The sequence below is a fragment of the Poromitra crassiceps genome, assembly GCF_964638095.1.
Source record: "Poromitra crassiceps genome assembly, chromosome: 22".
In the NCBI taxonomy this organism is placed as follows: domain Eukaryota; kingdom Metazoa; phylum Chordata; class Actinopteri; order Beryciformes; family Melamphaidae; genus Poromitra; species Poromitra crassiceps.
This window is the reverse complement of record NC_139647.1, coordinates 23,112,052-23,134,661: the sequence shown is the minus strand read 5'-3', so window position 1 is coordinate 23,134,661 and position 22,610 is coordinate 23,112,052. Positions and strand designations below refer to the sequence as shown.

The 22,610-nt window shown below is 45.5% G+C and overlaps 1 protein-coding gene across 1 annotated transcript in view; it reads left to right on the top strand.

Annotated features, from left to right (window-relative positions):
- Positions 1 to 22,214, top strand: part of LOC310796428 (DNA nucleotidylexotransferase-like) — a gene marked incomplete at both ends in the record, with an annotated part of 65,456 nt that extends 43,242 nt beyond the window's left edge. Inside the window, 3 exons of the mRNA XM_083658613.1 lie at positions 15,433 to 15,681; positions 17,266 to 17,349; positions 22,167 to 22,214. Coding sequence (XP_083514739.1) covers positions 15,433 to 15,681; positions 17,266 to 17,349; positions 22,167 to 22,214 — 381 coding nt within the window. The remainder of the gene's footprint in view (positions 1 to 15,432; positions 15,682 to 17,265; positions 17,350 to 22,166) is intronic.
- Between the last annotated feature and the right edge of the window lie 396 nt (positions 22,215 to 22,610).

Here is a 22,610-nt window from a genome sequence, read left to right as displayed (position 1 = left end):
CTTACATGTAGTAGTGCTATTTATCCATCTACATCTATTGGTGTGAGTTGCTGAGTTTTGGAGATATCAGGCGTAGTGATTTCTGCCTTCTCTCCAGTACAATGGAACTGGATGGCACTCGGCTTGTGGTGCTCAAAACGGCAAAAACATACATTTGAAAAACTCAACAGTAATAATGTCTCTTTCCAGAGATAATGACCCGGTTACCCAAGATAACACAGACCTAGTTGTGAGCAGTTTCATGTAGGAACGAACTAGTAGCTAGTGGGTGTAGTTCGGTCTAAAGAAAATAGTTCCTACATGAAATTGCACACAACAAGGTTTGTGGATTATCTTGAATAACCGGGTCATGATTTCTGGAAAGAGACATAGCTGTTTTTCAAATGTATGTTTTTGACACTTCGACCACCACAAGCCGAGTGCCATCCAGTTCCATTGTATTTGAGAGAAGGAAGACATCTCTGCGGCCGATATCTCCAAAACTCAGGCAACTAACACAAAACGATCTAGGTGGATAAATAGCACCACAGGTGAGAGGAAAAATATGTATTTTGGATTTTAGGGGGAGCTGTCCCTTTAAGGTCAGTTTTGCGCACGCTCGATTTCTTCCTGCGCGCCATGAAGATTTCCCCATCAGTGACCACACCTGACGCACGCACACACACGCACACACACACGCACACACACACACACACACACACACACACACACGCACACACACACACACACACGCACACGCACACACACACGCACACGCACACACACACACACACACACCTGACACCAGAGATTATTTGGGGTAAATCGGGCGAATGTACGAGCTGCTGTTGCAGCCCCATATTGTGAGATAGACTGATACGACAGGTGTGTTTTAACATAAAACTCTTGCCAAGTGCACAGTTCTTTATGATAATGAACCGTCTCCCCGCTCTGTAGCCTATTAGTGAACAATCATTACCGTGTCCCAGAAATAAGAGGGTTCATAGGGTTATATCAAATGATTTTACACTGAGGATGAATTAGAAAAGATGGAAAATGTGACTTTGACCGGGTCTTGTGCGATCTCATACTCATCAGAGTATGATCATATGGTTTGGGATATATAAAATGTCAGAAAAACCTCAAAAATCCACAAAGGGCAACGCAAGTTTGCAACGACTTACAGTATTGGCTTGTCCTCTACAAAATGTTTTAATTATTAAATTAAGGGAATATCTCTGAGCCAAGTGCTCATTATGTTTTGGTAATAAGCCACTAAATGGAGACGGTCACTTTCCCACTTTTCAGTGGCCTGGACAGTCATTGTAGGTTTTTTTAATGAAAATGGCGAGAGAGACAGAGGTGGTTTGAGTTCCACCAATTTAGCAACCTGTAATGGTGAGTGAAGTAAGGTGAGTGAAATGTTGGTCTCGACCGAGTTTCAAGATGGAGACCACGTTACCTCATATCACAATAAGCAATCAGCTCTCAACATAAGTCAAGCAAGTGTGACGTCTGTTATGACGTGCGTCTCCTGACTCATCACCCCATCCTCAACAGCCAATCAGCCCCTGTCAATATGACGTCTGTTATGACGTCGCTGCTGAGCCTATGACGTGGCAGTATCTTTAGCATTGATCATCGCTCTCAGCATGTCCATGCTCTATCCGAGACTGAGCAGATGCCCTCCTCTCTCACCACAAGAAGAGGGTCATCTTACCACGGAGTCATTACGCCAAAATCAGTTGCCATGCTATTTGTGAATAAAGCTTGCTTGTCAAATTTTACCCCCTGGTCTCTCATGATTGAAATAGTAAAAAAAAAAAAAAATAGTAGTAGAATTTAGAAGTGGCTGACTTGAAGAACTTTCAGTTGGACTTTCAAGGACCATGGGCAATGCCAGAGACCCCTAAGTGAAAAATGGATTCCTTAATAGAAAATGGTGAGGAAAAGAGAGAGGGGGGTGTGAGGAGAGGGTGAGGTGAGGAAAAGAGAGAAGGGGGTGTGAGGAGAGGGTGAAATTGAAAGAGAGACAGAGGTAGAAGAGAGAGAGACAGTGATTGATTAAAAGCAGAGCATGAGAGAACGCAGACAGAAAGAAAGAGAGAGAGAGAGAGAGAGAGAGAAAGAAAGAGAGAGAGAGAGAGAGAGAGAGAGAGAGGAGACAGAGAGAATGTGCGGGCGAGAGATAAAGCACAGAACAGACAGTGACAGTGTTTACATACAGCACGCAGAATGATTTCATTATACGCTGTTCTCAAATAATGACAATAATTTGCCTGGCCATACCACGGTAAAGTGACAAAATATCAATGCACTCCAGAAATGTCCAATTAAAAACTCTGATCATGTAAACACATTTATCAAATTGTATTACATTAAGGTCGTAATCAGAATATTTATACCGCAGTTAAAACATACGGCCCACTTGTCCAAACATAGTTTATCATCTTAACGTTTACTTTTTTCTTCTCCCTCTCCATCCAGCTTTCAGGCTTTGCAGGATTATGATGATTGAAATTTCAACAGAATATATAATGTATGTATACATTACATTTTTGCATTTAGACAGTTCGGTGCAACTATTCTCAGAATCAGAGTAAGGTCATTATTGTGTGCATGTAGACTGAGCCACTGAGAGGAAGAATAATCACAATCACTTTATTTGGCAAGTAAATTACATGAAGTATCCAGACATTTGTATTGGTGAGAGGCAGAGCTGCTCTGGAGCCAGATATATTATCCCATTGGTTGAGTCCAATTTAAATGAGCCAAAGAACCAGTCAACGTAGCAATATGAATTATGAATGGTAAAGAAGGAACTCAAAATCTAAATGGAAATGAGGCTATAGCAACCGCTAACTACAGTCGCTCACCTAGATAACCGTGGCAGCTGGCTAGTTCAAACTTAGGTCAGCTATAGGGTAACTAGCTGATAACTTAACTATGGATAAATTGCATTTTCCCATTTAGTAGCAAGAGTGCTAGGCTTCATATTAGCTTCCTGCTTTACCGTCTCCACTGGGATTCAGCCTAATGTTACTTAAGCAGAAACCCGGTGGTCCTTTGGCTCTGTCCTTTGAGGTTTGACTCAGCCAATTAGATTATTTCTGCCTCCAGAGCCGCTCTGCTGCTAAGAAATGGTTGATAAGGTGAAAACTCCAATTTGCGATCGTCGTCATGCACATCCTCAGTTTATAATGCAGAGGAGATTCTCACACGACGTGGCACGAGCGCAGAACATACGGTGCAAAGGGGCCGGTGCAACTTATGGACGGTAGACGATCCCCATCTGGCACGCGCACGCACGCACGCGCACGCACGCACACACACACACACACACACGCACGCACACACGCACACACACACACGCGCGTGCGCACGAGGACACATTCTTCAGAGGGGTGCATGCTGGGGAAGGTCTTTTTCATTTGGCAGCACCATCTTCTCCCGTAGATGAATACCTAGTTGGAGAGGGTCATGAGAGAAGACAAGTGTTTGATGAAGAGCAGGCCCGCGCTGTCTGGTCTAGCCGCGGGGTTCTATTTGTCATCACCTGGGTTTAAAAATAAATCCCTCCATCCTCCTCCCTCCTCCCTCCTCCATCCCCACATCCTCCTCCCGCTGTTTCAGAGGCCCGTCCATCCTGGCGATAATCAGCTCCCCGTCTTATGGCGGCGCGCGCACCACCCCTCCTGGTGCGCGCGCCACCCCTCCTGGCGCACGCACCACCCCTCCTGGCGCGCGCACCACCCCTCCTGGTGCGCGCACCACCCCTCCTGGTGCGCGCACCACCCCTCCTGGCGCGCGCACCACCCCTCCTGCTCCTTATAGAAGTCGAGGGGAAAAGGGGGTGTAGGTGTGAGTGAGATAGTGAGTTAGGCGGCGGGGTGAGGATGCCAAGAAGGTTCAGGTGTTAAAGGGGTTTTAGGAGCCTAAGAGGGGACGACGGCGTGTTATACGACCGGAAGCTATACGGTATGTTGGCAGCAGGGGTGGTGGTGGTGGTGGTGGTGGTGGTGGTGGTGGTGGTGGTGGTGGCGATGGAGGAGAGGGAGGGGACCGCTCCATAGGGACCGGGGCACGAGAGACAGTGATTAAGTGGAGGTAGCAGAGGTTGACTCTAAGTCGTGTAACCTTGTCATCTGCAATCGAGGCCCCCGGGGGCCTCCACGTGTCTTCGCTCAGGACTAATATCATGGGCAGTCTCTCCCCCCACCCCCCACCCCCCCCCCCCCCCCTGCTGGCCGTTAGCACCCCCTTCAGCCTGCGGGGAGTTAAAAATACATCTATCTCCAAAACGTCCTTGTAGAAACGGGTTCATCGTTTTTATTTTTTCTCCTCCTCCCGCTGATTCTGAACGCATAACTCGAGGGGCGCGCAGAGGCAAGGTCAGCGCCGCGCCAGACAGATGAGATTCAGCTTGGCCCTGGTAATACACCGAGAGAGGGCCATGTTTCATCCTCCAACATCCGTCTATTATCTCTGTCTCTGAATACCGTGTAAGTGCTGCTTTCTGAAGACAGAGCGCCCGTATGTATGTATGTATGTATGTATGTATGTATGTATGTATGTATGTATGTATGTATGTATGTATGTATGTATGGCCGCCATTAAGAATGCGTTTGAAGCGCCCGCTTCATTGTCCCGCGTTTGATCAGAGCTCAGTGCTGCTGTCAAGACATCTGAGAGCTTTCCCTCTCTGGCTGAATCACTGATTCGCTAAGAGTCACTCGTACGGTCGGGGGGAGTGAGCGTAGTTCAAACGGGCCGCTAACGAGCCTCGCTAACGAGCGCTAATCTGCGACTTGAAGGCGGCACGTTGACGTCTCTTTATGTCAGCCAGAGGGAACGTGACATTAGATCACAGCGCCTCGCGTTCCCCGACAACATCGCTCGCTCGTCCTCCAGGGCGCAGGTGGCCGCAGGGGCGGCACGGCCGCGCGTGGCGACCGCTCGATCGCACTCTCTCAGGAAAAAGACGCAAGCTAACAGCTGAACTTTTAGCATCACAATTTCTCAAAAGTCATGTTCACTTCACTGTTTGTTTTGTTGTCGTTCAGAAGCAAAGCTTTGGTGGCTGTCCTCCTCTGTACTGTAATTCCCTCTGTAAACAGTTCTGCTGGAATCAGCTTACTCTCGCTGACATTAGCCTACCTGCTGTGTGGGGGAGATGATTACAGAACGCTATTGGGCCTAAACAGCCGCCGGCGCCGCTGAGACGAGAACTTCATGACATCCTGTTTTCATGGTGGATTTTCAAAGTGTGTGTGTGTGTGTGTGTGTCAGAGAGAGAGAGAGAGATGGAGAGAGAGAGAGAGATGAAGATAATCTACTGTATCCACCTTATTTTTGGCGGCCATTTTTGCCTGATCTGCTGATGGGTGCTTCTTCCAGTGTGATCCTCCCAGCCTTGTTGCTGACAGCTTGACACCTGTCTGGGCGAACGGAGCAAATCACTAATCAGGTCCAGCTTAATTGGCAAAAATCTCGTCGATAAATATCCCTTTAAGACCGCAGTGCATTCATGGGTAATCGCCTGCTGTGGCTAATATTAACCATTTCGAGTAACACTATTTCCATACGGATCACCAGCGTTAGTTTGTTGTTTATAACGTGGCTATATTCATAACGTTTTATATCTCGGATGTGTTATTTCGAATCCCACATAGGTTACGCCAAACCCCACATAGGTTACGCCTCGATTCCCACATAAGTTACGCTAAAACGCACATAGGTTACGCCTCGAATCCCACATAAGTTACGCTAAAACACACATAGGTTACGCCTCGAATCCCACATAGATTACGCTAAAACCACCACCGCAAAGCGTGTGGGTTTCAGGACGAAACAGTCTCGAGCCACTATCGTCATCTTTAGAGCACAATATTCCTGGAATGCAAGTTTAACTAAACAGTTACATGTCCTCTGCATTCTACATAAAATTAAGATATTACGGGTTGTTTTATTTTGTATGTTAAATACTTATTGGCCAAGTTATGTTCAATTCAGCCAGGGTACAAGGGACTGAGTGTAGGCGGCCATCTTTTCAAATCAAGTAGAATACCATTTAGGAAATGGCAAGCTGCAACAATAAGTCACGTTAAACCGGACCTTGTACGCACAATTATTTTTTACAGTGGGGCATTCAAAAATAAGGTGGATAGAGAGGCAAAGTGAAACGTCACTTCCTGCTTCAGCACTGTACCAGAGATTTTCATCCGCCATTTATTTTCCCATAGACATTTAGTAAAGTGCTTATAAAATAGTTGTACTTTGTCAATAAAAAAATTATCACAAAAAAAAAAATAGTTGTACTTCGTCGAACCAAACGGTTCAGCTAACGCTCTAATCAGGAGAGACCATAGAACATTTCACTCAGACCAAAACTTTAAAAAACAACATTGAAAAAAATATATTTTCTTTAAACCCGCATTTTCTTTTACGTTTTGGTCCCAGTGAAATGTTATGCGATCTCTCCTGTTTCTAAATATATCTGTACCGTTTGGTTTGAACCAGTAAAACTATTTTTTCTTTTTTTATAATTCTTTTTTTATTTAGAAAAGTCACATATTAACTTCAGTTGTAACATTTTTTGCAGAGTAGAGTAGCCATTCATTCTTTTACATTGAACAGTACACAGTACTGTAGTATGTATACAGTATACATTTCGCAGCTGTGCATAGATTTATAGTCTCAACTTGGTTCCAATATAGCCATAGCATATCTGCTACATTACCTACTCCTTTCAAAACTTTTCCTGTTTTATTTTATTTACTAGACATAAAACAAACAACAACAAAAAACAAGAGAAAAAAAAACAGAGGGGATGCTCTACTAGTTTAACAAAGAAACATAAAAGGTACAAGGTTCTATACAAAGTCTCGTCTTTTAGGTGTTATAAACTCAATCCACTTTTCCCAAATCCTCACAAATCTGTCCTTCTTGAGTCTCAGCGAAAACGTAAGTCTTTCCATTACAAATATATCATAAACTATATCCACCCAGTCATTCATTGTTGGTACTTGAGGACGCAGCCACTTCTTGGTTAGCGCCTTCTTACTGGCAGCCATTAACATTCTAAACAGTAAAGCATCCGTTCTACTCAGCTCAAATGTTTCGTGACCCAGATACATCACTTCACATCTCAATGGAATTTCAACCCTAAAAACAGCTTCCATGGTCCTGTGTATCTCTTGCCAATATTAGGTGAGGGAAGGGCAATCCCAAAATATATGAAAATGATTTGCATTCTCACTTCCACACCGTCGCCAACATCTTGAACCTTGAACCTGATGTCTCTTAGAGTAGAGGAGTGATGAAAAAACGCATTATATTTTTCCAACTAAACTCTCTCTAAGTTTGAGAGGCAGTTGTCCTCCATTGTAATTCACAAATTGTTTCCCACTCCTCCACAGTGAGTGTAAAACTATTTTTATACACATTTTACAAAATGTCTATGGGAAAATAAATGGCGGATGAAAATCTCTGGTACAGTGCTGAAGCAGGAATTAGGCGGTCACTTTACCTCTCTATCCACCTTATTTTTGAATGCCCCACTGTAAAAAAGAATCGTGGGTACAAGGCCCGGTTTAACGTGACTCATTGTTGCAGCTTGCCATTTCCTTTGTTATACTCTGGCTGCAGACCCGAATTATAAACCGGAAGCTGGAGTCCGTTATAAAAGTTATAAATATAGTCACGTTATAAACAACTAACTGGAGGTCCGTATGGAAACTCGAAATGTGTGTTACTCGAAATGGTTAAAAGTTAAATCAATTTGGTGGCGTTTTACTGCCATGTAACATAGCTAGCTAGCCGCTAACATTAGCCACAGTTAGTAGCCGACTACCCACAATGCATTACGTTATCCCAGCACCCGAACGACACGGCTGTAGAGCAGAATGGCTCTGCTGTAAAAGGGTAAAATCCTCATAGACGTTTTTTTTGTCGGGGGCTGGGGGGTTATCTAAATTGGTTACACCGGAAATAGAACCCATAGTTAACGTAAGGGAAAATGGCCACCAAAAATAAGGTGGATACAGTATGTACGTACGTATGTATGTAAGCAGGAGGGCAACAAGCCTGATCCAAAGAAGGCCGTCTGTATCCAGGTATTTAAGGGCCTGTGCGACTGTCACCATAAGTCATTAGTACTTTTCTCTTAAGGCGTCAGTAGGAAGTGAACTGCCAGGCCTCAGGAAGGAGCCAAAATATAAGTGACCTACATTTACCACCTTATGTAGGAGATGGGGCTCTGCAGACATTTTCCTCCCACAACTTGTCTCAAGTGTGGCTCGGGGGGATTTTAATTTCAGATTAGTCAGTGTTTAAATCCTTTAATGCTGTCATTCTGCCCTCATTATCGAAGTGGGAACTGTCACTGCCTTTAGCTAAGCTATTACTGAACATAAAGCGAACTTTAAGAATCCCTCTCCCTGCCTGCTACACCAGGCAGAGGCGAGGGGAGAAGTTCAACGGTCTTTACTGAGCCCAAAACCAAAGTCCAAATCCAAGTCAGAACCAGATGATCCAGGCAACAGTAAGTTCAGTTAAGTTCAGTTAAGTTCTCCTTTATTTATCCCCATGGGGAAATATATCCTCTGCATTTGACCCATCCTCTACTAGGAACCTTCCTAGAACTAGGAGCAGTGGGCAGCTGCAGTGCAGCGCCCGGGGACCAACTCCAGTTCTTTTGCCAGTACCTTGGTCAGGGGCACTGACAGGAGTCTTAACCCTAACATACATGTCTTTGATGGTGGGTGGAAACCGGAGCACCCGGAGAAAACCCACACGAACACGGGGAGAACATGCAAACTCCACACACAGAAAGGACCTGGGACGAACCCGGGGTTCGAACCCGGGACCTTCTTGCTGTGAGGCAACAGTGCTGGACACACTGAACTGGCAAAGACTGACTGACAACACCATACCTCATCTAGCTAAGGATAAGTAGAGACAGGTGTGCTTTGATGGACCGGCAGAACATTGGCTGGTAGATCACGCAGAGGAGGCAGCGACACGGATGATCAGGTAATTGCAGAACAGCTAAAACCAATTATCGCAGTTGAGGGTCTGGATGTTTGGGAACTGGACACAGACACACAGAGCAGGACACAAAGACAGGCGAGGCAAACACAAAATCAACTGAATATGCATAATGAGAAAATCAATGGACCTCGGCTGGACGCCTGGCAGTTATCTGTAATTGCAGAGAGAGAGACAGTCCAGGAGTGAAGCGAGGAAAGGGGGGGCAACGTCGGGGGATTTTTGCCCCGCGCCCGGACGATTAACGGGTCAGCCCCGGAAGATAATCAGAGGAGTCGAAGTAAGTAGGGGTCTCGCGATTTCTCCGAGATCGGCTCCCCACATGTCACTCAAGCCTTTAATGACTTCTCCGACACATCTCTACCCCGCTTCGATGCCCTCCGGGAGGCGCTGTCCTCTCTTCTGATAAGTGACGGTGGCGTGCAGTAAGACGGTCAGGCCACTGCGGCGCCACGCTGACGAGGTGTTTAATGTCTCGTGATTAACCTCAGTCAACGGCTGGACAGGAAGAGTGGTCGCTCGCCGCACTTCCTCCCCCAATTATTGCCCTTTGAGGAGAGAGCGGCCAAATTGATGGCCTGCGAGAGGAGCTCGCTACCCCAACAATTACGCCGGCTGCCGGAATTAAATTGACAATTTGTAATGTTAATCGCCTTAGCACTCCTGCATCCAGGGTAACGCATAATCAGCCCGGCCGGCCAAAGCCCCGAGGAAATCAATTCGTAGAGACTCTCCCCTCTCTCTATCCTGCCATTTACTCCTCCTTAGATTTTCTCTTGCTCTAAAACCTGTCTTCTCTGACTCTCTTGCACTCTCTCCATCTCACTTCCTCTCCCACACGTCTAGCATTATTTCTCATCAGTGTCCCACTCTCTCTTCTTCTCGCTGACATCTTACTTGGCAGACATTTCCATTATCTGCAGAGTGGAACCGTTTACCAGAGAAATGTGCCTCATCCTCCTCTGCTGAATCTCACACTCGACGACCAGCCCCTTTTTCCACTATACTCCCGCGCTCAAATTAGACATGACAAGTCAGAGCATATGTTGTGTTCACACAGCGGTCCGTGTCCTCGTCACTCACTGGCGTCGATAACCCTTTGATAACTCAATAAATGACACTGATAAGCATTAGCTGTGACATATCTCATATTTACAATCAGCTCCATAAAGATGATTGAAAAGGGAGGGGGGGGGGTAAAGACCCAAAATGGTGTCCGTAACACTGGCCATCAATTATGATTAGGTCATCCTCAGATGAGCCCAACTGGAATGTTCTCCGTTGTTAACCTTTACAATGTTATGTAAGGACTGAGGGGCGCAACCTCTCAGCCTCTCAGCTATTCACCAGGGGCCGGTTGCACCAACTGGTCTTACACTGGTCTTAAGCTAAGTTGGTCGTAACTTTACGACCTAACAGCTACGCCGGTTGCACCAAGACGGTCGTTGCACTACGACCAGGCGTAACTCCTACGCCTGGTCAGGAGGAGGCGTAGAGCCTGCCTGTAACAGAGAACTCCGCGGAGACCTTTTTGACCGTCATCGTCGTAACACCGCCAGTTCGCCGTCTTTGAAAGCACGACGTTAGATTATAACTAACTAGTTGTGTGGCTTAGCCTTCCAAAATGTTGCCGTTAATTTTTTAGAATGTAATACATAGAATTGGGAACGTTACATTCAATTTCATTCAGACTGTCTTTCTGGCTCAATCGCCGCCATTTTTCCCCCGGAGCGAGGGAGGGTGAGAGGAGGGAGGGTGTTTTACAGTAGTGGCTGATAGAGCGTAGTGGCACAGTGCTCCAAGCAGGTCGCGAGGCACATTTTTTGCAACATCATCCAATCAGGGTGCATTCCCTGGCAATTCACATGGACGCGCATTGCTACGACCAGCATAGTTAAGACCAGACGTAAGCCGTGTTGGTGCAACAGGCGTAAATCCATGGTCTTAACTAAGACCGACGTAGGAGTTACGACCAGGCATAGTTAAGACCAGTTGGTGCAACCAGCCCCTGATGTAGAAGAGGCAGTCTGGCATGAGAGACTAACAGGAAGTGTAAACACAATCGGAGGTTACGATTGGGTGTTTACGCTTCCTGCGACTCATAAACCTAGTCTGACTCATATATGAGTAGGTTTGAGCAGGACGTCATGACACAATGGGTCAAGTGGGCGGAGCTCCATAAGGTGAAGAGCCCCCCCAATGCTCAGGCCTAACAACGCCCATGCACATACGCATCATAAAATAGGGCGTCCCAATCAAAGAAGTACAGTCGTACTACAGAATGAAAGCACATCATCCACAGCAAACCAGCAGGGGGCAGAACACCTGCAGTGAGACCAGCCTGTGAGCCTGTCTTCCTTGCTCTCCCCTATTTCACACTGCCTGAGCACGAGAGCGGTAAACATGCCTTTCAAATGGAACTTAACTCATTGAGTGCCAGCCACTTTTGGAGAATGGACGCTCCCAGTGCCAGAGTTTCAGAGCGTTTTCAGTGATTTCTCGAGGCCCACAGAATATTGTGTGATATTACTATGTAAACACCGAACACGCACAAAGAACGAGGAGACTCTATTGTATCATCAGCAAAAAAAAGTTTATTGATACCATTTTCCGTTCTTTAGTTATGAGCCGGAGAAGATAGGTTGTTTTCAGCAAAAACAGACGTTTCAAATTAGAAGCTGAGATATTGAGCCTTTTGTGAAATGAAGCATTTCAAGCAAATCACTGACTCTGAAGCTAATATTTTCTGACCTGAAACATCTGAACAGTAATTTCCTTCAATAAACAGCACCCCCACCCCCCTCAACTCCAAACTCCTCCTCCGTGGGAGTGTCTCTGGTGGCTCTGCTCGCTCTCCTGGCTGCTGCGTGTGTCAGGCGAGTCTCTGCTGCCTGCTATGGCCTGCGGATCCACGTTCGGATGGCGGCCGCTCGTCGGGGGAGTCTGGATGGGGCTCGCTGAGTTCGTCTGCGTTTCTGGGGTTTCGGTTGAGAGCTGGGATGAAGCTGCGTCCGATTCTAGGCTTTCTGCTGCGCGTTTCAAAGTGCGTTGCACCCAGTCTATTTTCGGAGCGCTGCGCCTTGTGCGCCGGCTCCCAGCGCGACACTGAAAAGCCAAACCATTCTCATGAGAATGGTTTGGCTTTGGTTTTATTTTCTGGCGGCTAATCGTGTGGAGAAACTATGCAGCAGAGACAGAGGGGCCCATTTGTGGGAGCGGATTGGCTGCTGTTCGCAGCTAACGTTGGCTCCAGCCAGAGCAATCTGTGCCGCTCTGGCTCATGCATCGGTTTCTCTTTCATCACGGGGCTTTTTCTGCTGTTTTTCCTCAACTTTCTCTAATCTGGAGAGCACTGTCGCCACCTAATGGGTCCGTAAAATAGGTTATACACCTTCAATAGCTACAATATTTTTACAGGAGATGCAGGAGGCTTTGATCCACGTCCCACCGTCAAAAAACGCATTTGACGCCGATCGACGTCATTGGCACTCTACGTTACTATTCGCTTTGACGCCGATCGGCGTCATTGGCACTCAAAATGAGTTAAGAAAGAGTCATGAATGGAGTGTGGGAAAACACGGTGGTAAGACAAAGGCTGTTGCCACAGATCTGTCTTTTGGGGTAACGGGCTCCCCTCAGATGCTGCTGCCAAGCCCAGCAACACAGAACCAGCACCTGGGCTTCCAAAATAATTCTCTCTTTGACAAACACTCAAATCAGGCTTGGTGCAGAAAAAAGGAGGGCCTGACTCTTGTACAGAAAAAGGGGGCATATGTCCGTGACCTTATAGTGTCTGTAGCATATTATCATCATCCTCATCATCTGTAGATCCAGAATAGTTCACGTTTCAAAAGAGGTTTGTCTCCCTCCCTCCCTCCCTCCCTCCCTCCGTGGGAGTTGGACATGTTGAGTTCCAATAGAACCGAGAGAGGCAACATTGAGGCCATTTACACCTGGCGTTAACATGTGGTTTCTGCCATCAGATTGCAATCAGATTGTATTTTATCACTTCAACCTGATTCCATTTACACCTGGCGTTAACATGCATTTTCTGCAATCTGATTGCAATCAGATTGCAGAAATGATTGTGCTCTCAATCCGCATAATGTTGGTGTATCCAGATTGAGAGGACACATTGCATTTACACTTGTGTTCAATGTGTACACAATGCATTCCTGACCACCTCCGGAGGTGATTTGGCCGATCAGATTGCAATTCTTCTTCAATGCGTTTTGGGGGTGTTTACACCTGGCATTTCAAGTGATAAAACACAATCTGATTGCAATCTGATCACAGAAAACGCATGTTTAGCGCCAGGTGTAAATGGCCTCATTGTGGTTCATAAGATTGAAGTGATTTGACCTGGATCTATACACACTTATGTCACCTCAAGGGCCTCAATGAGGAAATGGACATTGGCCCTTTTTTGTGACTCCCTTAACCCACGACTTGCTACTATTATATTCTGTGTATTACTTGTATTTTGTATTCATTGTATTTTCTTTTGGTCTCTGTCTCTGAGAATATTGCACCTTGTATAGGACAAATAGAGATGTTTTAAGAAACGTATGTATGTATATGTGGATATGGATGTTTTGTGTCGAAGCCAAGTTTGTCACATGATTAGAGCAGGGGCGTATACAGAAATTGAATTATAGGTGGGCCTGGATCAAATTGGGTGGGCCTGGATAGGAAGGGGTGCAGATGCCCGGCCGAAGGCCGGGCCCACTCAAAAATTTGACGTGTTATTTTACTAAAAATAATGCATTTGACCATCATTTCAAGTAGAATGATACCACCCAAGCAAGAATATTTCAAGTGTTTCAAGTGCTTTACTGAAATATTTGGACCATATAATGATAATACAATTATCTCAACCTTAAAAGGTTACATATAGGTGCCAAATGTTGCATACATGAATGCTTATACTTGTGTGTATACTGTTACTTTATACAGAAATTAGAACCACTGATCCATATACTGCTGTGAGTTTAAAAAATAACAACACTGAGGCTGCTTCAAGTTTGAACAAGACGCCCTCTGGTTTATTTATCCACAGAGAGAACAAAATTCCTAGATGTCATGAAGTTGTCATGCATTAGACTCTGGAGATGATGTGCCCTGCGTTTTTACAAAAGTAACAAAACCATTGGCTAGCAATGCAGCAGCAAGTTTGCCTCTAGAAAACAACAAATTAAAAAAAAAAAAAAAAAAAAAAAAATTTTTTTTTGGGTGGGCCAGGGCAAGAAGTGGGTGGGCGTGTGCCTACCCAGGCCCACCCGTAGATACGCCCCTGGATTAGAGACTCGGCTCACGTGATCATATCATGTGACCGTATCATGTGTATATTTAAGATGGCGTCGTGCTTTTGTCATTTTTAGTCTGAAGAGCAGTGGTCCATGAAATGTCACCTTGGCGTAATGAAGAAGTGAACATTGGAGCCGCCCTGCAGGGTGTGTGTTTATTTGACAGTCCCGTGAGACGCCACTCTATTTGTCCACATTAAATTCAGGTGTCAGGTGTGGACACTGCTGGGACATTCTCTGCCCCATGGGGAAGCCACAAATGGAAACCTTAGAGCAAAACTGTCTGTTGAACAGCAGTGAGTGTGTGCGTGTGTGGGTGTGTGTGTGTGTGGGTGTGTTTCATTTCCTTTTTTTATATATATATATATCATTACAATGAGTCTAGAAAAAAAACACATCTTTTTCTTTCACTTTCTTTGTTTATTTGACCGGGACAGCAGACAATATAACATACTGCACCAGACTATTCGCCAGAGGCTAGTTTCATTCTGTACTCCCTGGGCAGGAATCATCAGCACATTAAAATACAATAATACAAAGCACAATAAACTACAACACTATATAATAAATTCTAAAAACACAAGTGTCATCCATATGCTACACAACAGAGTCAGTGCGGAATAAGAAACTCACACGATATTTGATTTACTAGATAAATCTCATGGTTGACTGAGCACGTCTCTGCATCTCTTAATGCGCACAGAATTGGGTGTTGTACGCCCCACCAAAGAGCTACAGTGTGTGCAGTTTTGGTGGAGTTGCTTGTAGCCAGAAATAGCCACTGCTCTGATTGGCTGGCAGTATTCGAGGATCTGCCCCAAAAGTTAGATGACCCCCCCAGTACAGTCATCTTTCTTCATAAACGTTGCTTTTTCACCATCAACAAGGAAAACGTCCAAACATAAAAACTCCTTGAAAAACATTATGATTATTAGTCTCCAAAGACTTCCACTCCACCTCCACTTCCACCTTACCGTTATTTCTATTTTTACAGGTTGCTATATTGTCTTCTCTCTCTCTCTCTCTCTCTCTCTCTCTCTCTCTCTCTCTCTCTCTCTCTCTCTCTCTCTCTCTCTCTCTCTCTCTCTCTCTCCACCAGGGCATTCTGCTTTACTGTGACTACCATGCCTCCACCTTTGATATGGACAAGCTGCCCTGCCACAGGTTCGAGGCCATGGACCACTTCCCAAAGTGCTTCCTGATCTTGCGGCTGGAGGGCAGCCACGTGGAGGGGGGAGTCCAGAGGCGCGAGGGGGACACCAGGGACTGGAGGGCGGTGCGCGTGGACATAGTGTCCCCACCTATGGATCGCTTCGCCTTCGCTCTCCTGGGCTGGACCGGATCCAGGGTACGAGGGCTGATATACAGTAGATACGGGGTTACAGTGAGGTATAGCTGCAGCATGGAATGCATAAGACACCAATTAAAGGTACTCGTCTCGTCACTGTATTAAGTAGATTTGTCAGGTAAGATTTGTCAGGTAAGACACTTTAATGATCGCCGTGGGGAAATGGGGTTGTTGCAGTAGGAAAGCGATAGGATGCAAGAAAGAAAAAGCCAGAATATAATTGAGAATATGGCAAATGGTAGATATTAAACTTAATTTAACTCACGATTCCAATGTGTCAAGAATATGTGCAGTGTAAATGTACTGCATAGAAAGTATGACAAAACTAGGTATGGCATGAGAGTATGCAAAATACCAGCAGGAAGAGACTGAAAGCAAAGGAAAAAATACATGCAGTATGAAACAAGTGAGACATAACACCGATCTATATATATAAATGAATTATCTTTGAGTTTAAAAGCATGCATTAAAAAAAACTATCTCAGTGCTGTTTCCACTTTTATTAATAAACAGATGGCAGGGAGCTTTAATTCGTAAATGAAACATTTTCCAGTGATCAGGTGATCAGTGAACTCAATAACTATTATTGGGTGATAATTAGTTGAAGCTGAAACATTTTTGAACTCAGCCTTACTCTTTCAACAGTGACAAAATGGAATGACTGAGGAGGAACTAAAGAGCTATGTTTTTATTTTATTTTTTATTTTTTATTTTTTATAGAACAATAAACGAACAAGACAAACATGCTCAGAGTGACACAGGAAAAGAAAAAGGAAGAAAAAAAACCCATACATCATTGACATTAAGGCATTGTAACGTGGTGCTACCAGCTACATAAGGTGCTTATGTGCTTGTGAGAGATATTGCACATAGGATTCCACCCAAGGGCCCCACAGGAAACCAACCAGGCAAACTGTCCATCACCCCCAACCTTAGTCACTGCTCACTAGTCATTTTTAACCTCATCAAAGTAGGCCAGAAACGCGTCCCAAATAGTTAAGAACCTTCTAAGCGAGTTGGTTCTCAGGAACCTGAGTCTCTCCATCTGTATAACAGAGACCATGTCCATCAGCCATACTTGAAAAGAAAGTGAAGAGGAGGACTTCCATTCCTTCAGAATGAGTCTTTTGGCGACAGTTAGGGTCCCCAGTGTCAGAGATTGTTGCACAGCGGTAGGGAAGTTCAGAGAGGACTCCGCGCAGCCGAAGATGGCGAGATACTAAAGAGCTATGTATAAATATGTAAATTTAAGATATGAAAGACAAGTTCAAGGTCAAGATAGATTTTTGTTGTCAGGGAAATCTGATTTGCAGTCGGGTTAAAAAGTGACAGGCATCTTCGACAATTAAAGCACGCCGCCCACCTACCATGAAGATCAATAGGAGCGCCGTAATATACAGGTGTACAATAACATGGAAAAATATCAGCAATATCTAATATCAAAAAAGCTTTCTGGCTTCTGACATAAGAATAAAGTGCACCCACGAAGAGAGGGCCACTATTTCCTTTCAGTGCCATGAACACAGACGAGTTAAACAGAGATTTGGTTTCAGACTTATCGATTGTGTCCCTCCTCCTCCGCAGCAGTTTGAGAGAGACCTGAGGAGGTTCGCTCGGCTGGAGAGGCGCATGCTGCTGGACAACCACGCCCTGTACGACAAAACCAAGGTACTCAGTCAGTGCATCTTTAGATTCACCACCACCACCACTAGAACGGAATTATTACTCGTTTGACTGGTAAAAGTGCAAAACGAAAAGCTTTACCATTAACTAGAGATTGAGCAGTCCTGATAGAGTGAGAAGAGGCAAGGCGGTACCTGGGTTTGTTTTATAGCTTCGTAATTTCTTTAATTTTGAGTTTGAAAACCGTTTGAACGTCAATACCCAGAAATTGTGATGAAACTACACACACAGCACGCTCGTGTTTGTGTGATGCTTTATACCAAAAGATAGCAAAGGGATGAGAGAGAGAAATACCTCACGCTTTCTCTGGATGGAGCGCTCACTCCTTGCAGATTATATTTCACTCCTCTGCGTCTCGATTTGCCACTTCCTGTGCACGGAGTTTTCCCACCAGTGTCTATTCCCGACACCAGGAATTAATTTGGGAAGAGCTGCAGCATCTCAATGAGCGGAGATCACGGGATGCTGTTCTCTGTTGCGGCCCCCCGATCTGTGATTTAGGCCGACAGGACGCGTGTATTGCAGCGGACTGGTTACGCGCACGTATTTTGATTTCATGCCATATGTGCTAGGGAGCTGTTCATTCAGGACAAGTGCTGAATGTGAAGCGCCTGCCTGTGACCTGAACACATACATACATCTCAAAATATACTAATACAGAGGTTCTCAAATGCTTTTCAGCCAAGGGCCGCTTACAAGATAGAAAATATACCGGGGACCCCCTCATTCTGATTTGTGATTTTGGGCTAAGCTTAATTGTTTCCACGGTAACGTGCTTGACTTTTAAATTGATAGGTTTGTTAGATTAGAATGTAATCCATGAACCATTTTAGAAGCTTAATTGTTTCCACGGTAACGTGCTTGACTTTTAAATTGATAGGTTTGTCAGATTAGAATGTCATCCATGAACCATTTTAGAAGCTTAATTGTTTCCACGGTAACGTGCTTGACTTTTAAATTGATAGGTTTGTCAGATTAGAATGTAATCCATGAACCATTTTAGAAGCTTAATTGTTTCCACGGTAACGTGCTTGACTTTTAAATTGATAGGTTTGTTAGATTAGAATGTAATCCATGAACTATTTTAGAAGCTTAATTGTTTCCACGGTAACGTGCTTGACTTTTAAATTGATAGGTTTGTTAGATTAGAATGTAATCCATGAACCATTTTAGAAGCTTAATTGTTTCCACGGTAACGTGCTTGACTTTTAAATTGATAGGTTTGTTAGATTAGAATGTAATCCATGAACCATTTTAGAAGCTTAATTGTTTCCACGGTAACGTGCTTGACTTTTAAATTGATAGGTTTGTTAGATTAGAATGTAATCCATGAAGCATTTTAGATTTAAAGCACAACATATTTACGTTGAGCTATGAGGCTTTTGCAAAAAAAAAAAAAAACTTTTCACGGACCCCCTTGCAAAGTACCACGGACCACTGGGGCCTGGACCCCCATTTGAGAACCACTGTACTAATAAGCCCAAGTTTATTCTGAGGACAGAAACAACGAGTGAACCCCCTAATCGCAAAAGTTCCTCTTCAGTTGATCGTTTCGTAAGAACGCCCTTTCCTCAGAGGGAGAGATCGTCAGGCAGATGGAGAGAGAGAGAGAGAGAGAGAGAGAGAGAGAGAGAGAGAGAGAGGGGCAGAATGCACTGGTGCTGAGGCAATCTGATCAGTGTTTTTTTGTACAGAGTGTAAGTGGGCTTTGCTACAGTACAAAGTCTAGCCTAAAGGGGTGTGCTTATGAATCTGGATAGTGAATTACTGCTTAAGCCCCGGTCCTAAAAAGTGATTGGGGGGGGATTAGGCCAGCATGTTTGGAACGCCCCAGCAGGGAAAACTTAGACAAATTATCTCATATGATTCCATGCAATATGCGTTTGCACTCAGAGTGGAAGCTGATGTGGGTGCGAGAAACAACCTTTTTAAAGATAGCATACTGCTTACAGAGGTGGGCAGCGATGGCAGGCTAATACAGTGCTTGATTAAACACATGTACAGTGTATACAGCAGCACATCAGAGCGAGCTGAGTGAATAAAATCCATCTGTTTGATATTATGAAGGGCACAAGCTTGTTAAAGTGAAGTTAATTACTTAGGGAAGCGCCGACATTTCCAAATGAAATAAATTGCGTCTCAGCGTTCCCCTACACATAAGTATAAAATGCATACGATAAAGGCCACAAAAATCAATTTACACCACATCTCGTTACATTTAATAACCAATTAACTTCTTCTTTCGCCCACACTGCTAGAGTTAATTAGGTTTGCTCTCGCAACACCTTGTGTTAGTTTGAAATAATACACCTTATTGGCCTGTCTTCAGGAGATAATACTGTACGTAGGCGCGGTGAGTTCATCTAGACGGGAGGTATTTTGGTCGGTGAAGTGAGAGGTGTTTTGATTATTCTGTTCTGACATTTTTCTCTTTTGAAATGTGTTGATTGAACATTGCAGGCTGCTTTGTGGTTTTTGTAGTCAGTCCGAGTGGTTCAGAGTTTTAATCTTGTACGTCACTTGAAACTTGTACGTCACTTCCGCGTCCAGAATCACGCGTCACTCTGACGCGTTTTGCCTGGAATAAACTGCAGAGGTCTCAGCACAGGAAAACATGAAGACAAGGGTAAACGCCTGCCCATCTACATTACATTACCGACATTATAATGATACAAAGCGAATTGAAAATGGGCAAAACCTTCCTTTTAACTCAACTCAACTCTCAATAACTGTCAAACTAAACGGACGTTTGCAAAACTGTTTACAGTTTTCGGACATGTGTGAGATTCTGTGCAAAATTAATCAGCATTGTTTTTCAGTGGAGTTGTCCTTTAAGAAAGTGAGATATGGAAACATGGCTCTTTGGGGAAAAAAACAACACGCACACGCACACACTCACACACACACACACATACACACACACACACACACACACACACACACACGATTGCCTTGGCGTAAAGAAAGAAAGATTGACACGGCTCTTCTGTCTGAAGGATTCAATTGATTCAGCAGGGAAGACGTTTATAGTGCGGACAAGATGGGGGGGAGCCATCAATCTCTGTGACAGGCGTGGTCGTGGAGCCTGTGTTGATCTTAAACCGCCAACCATCCACTGCGTCCTGCATGGCGTCCCGGGCTCATCTCCATGCGCGGGGCAGGGCGATGGAGGCCCCTCGGAGCGGAGGACACGGGTGTTGTCGGCGTATCGACAGGGGAGACACCCTGTCACCGCAGCATCCCCGTCACCACGCCTCCCTCGGGGGGGGACACGGGACAGGGGTCACCGTCCCGGGAACACCAGGGTGGCAGCTCCCTGACAGATATTATACACGAGCAGCCCCACTCAGCTGGCGTTTATTCAAATGCAAGAGGCCGAGGCAGGCTTTGCTGACAGTGCAGCCATGCGTGCCCCGCGGTGGACAGGGGAAAATCAAACACACACACACACACACACCTACACACACACGCACGCACGCACGCACACACACACACACACACACACACACACACACACACGCACACACACACGCACGCGTGTGTTTGTCGGAGTTTGAGGAAGGCGCTCGTCAAGTGCTGTGAGGAGCAAAAACAAAGGAGATAAGATGTTTACGGCCAGCGGATTATGTAGAACGATGAGGATGAGCAAATGAGGAGAGAGAGATATTCCATCAGCGCAGCCTCGCCGATAACTATCCAATATACAGTGATTTACAGTAGATTGTTGGAGCTTTAAACATGGGGTGAAACTGCCCTCTGAGCAAACTATTTACGCCCCGGACGACACACGCACGCACGCACGCACGCACAGTCGCGCACACTTAGTCACTTTCGCAGCGCCATTACTTTCCGCCGCTGTAGTTTCAAGGTCGGCAGATAGCTTAGCCGCGTAGCCGCGTACGTTCAGACAGAGTCGCTCAACGGCGTGACCCGTTTTTCATTCCCCGGTCCACATCGCAGCCGTAATTAACGTAATGAAGATCAATTAACTGTCCCGGTGTGTCTGTGTGTCTGTGCACTAGCTGAAGAACGCTGACTATTCCCTCTGTTCTCTCTCTCTCTCTCTCTCCCTCTGTTCTCTCTCTCTCTGTCTCTCTCTCTCTCTCTCCCTCTCTCTCTCTCTCTCTCTCTGTCTTTCTCTCTCTCTCTCTCTCTCTCTCTCTCTCTCTCTGCGCGTCGCTCTGGGCAGGAAGCAGGAAGGGGGGGAGCGGGGACCGGCTGCCGGCAACTCATTAATTGGTGGGACGTACTGTACGGCTGTAGGGCGGCGCGATAATGACACTTTCATCTTTCTCTCTCTCCCCGGCCGTTCTAATTGGCCGGTGGTTTTTGGAGACGGTCAGCGCTTCCTCGTTGGACTGGTGTCAGAGGAAACCGGGGAGCGACGAGCACGGCGGGCGTCTGATTAAACGCCGAGACATCACAACCAGAGAGACCAGAAGCGGTCATTTAGAGGACTTTAATCCTGTCGTGTGGGGGCTTCAAAGAGGCCTCTCGACGGATACAAGCTGGTCTCTGTCTTATTATAAAATGCTTAAAAAAAGATTAGAGCGACTAAACTCAGGCTAATGATCTCCTCGCAATTAAGGACAGGCTCTGGGGGAGTTGCTGCGTGGGGGAACGGGGGGATTGAGAGCTGTCGTAGAGAGAGACACAGTGACTTAGGGGCTTGTGGTTGAACTTCAGGCAGGCGAGGAGAACAATGTCCTTCCGACTCGGGTGGCAGCAGCAACGATCCACCTCAGACGCTTGAAAATGTGAGTCCTGGCCCTCTTCCACGAGGTGGTGCGGTGGTTTGTTAGGAGTATGAGAACATAATCCATCAAGAGATCACCGACTACAGAAAATGAGCCCAAAATGCTAAATTGTTTGGGTATAAGGAGATGGATGGTGGCAGCAGTCCCTCATGTTCTGGCAAGAATGACAGAACCGACAGAACCGAGGGCAAACGTGGAACCAAGATGAGGTGAAATACTGTTACCTCATCTTTCCCAAATCCTTGAAGGAACGCACGCGAATAGGCACAAGGCATTATCTTCCTTAGCTAAAGTTATTCACCTTATGTTCAGACCTTACAGTGGGCCAAACTCTTCCACGTCCTTTTAACACTTCCGGCGGTCACGGCGCAAAATAAGAGAGTTGTTTTTGTCGCGGACAGTGCAGGGGGTAAAATAAAGAACGTAGCCTACTACTTTGAGCTCGGTACACAGCAAGCAAGCGAGTATCCACTGTTAGCCAGGTCAGAT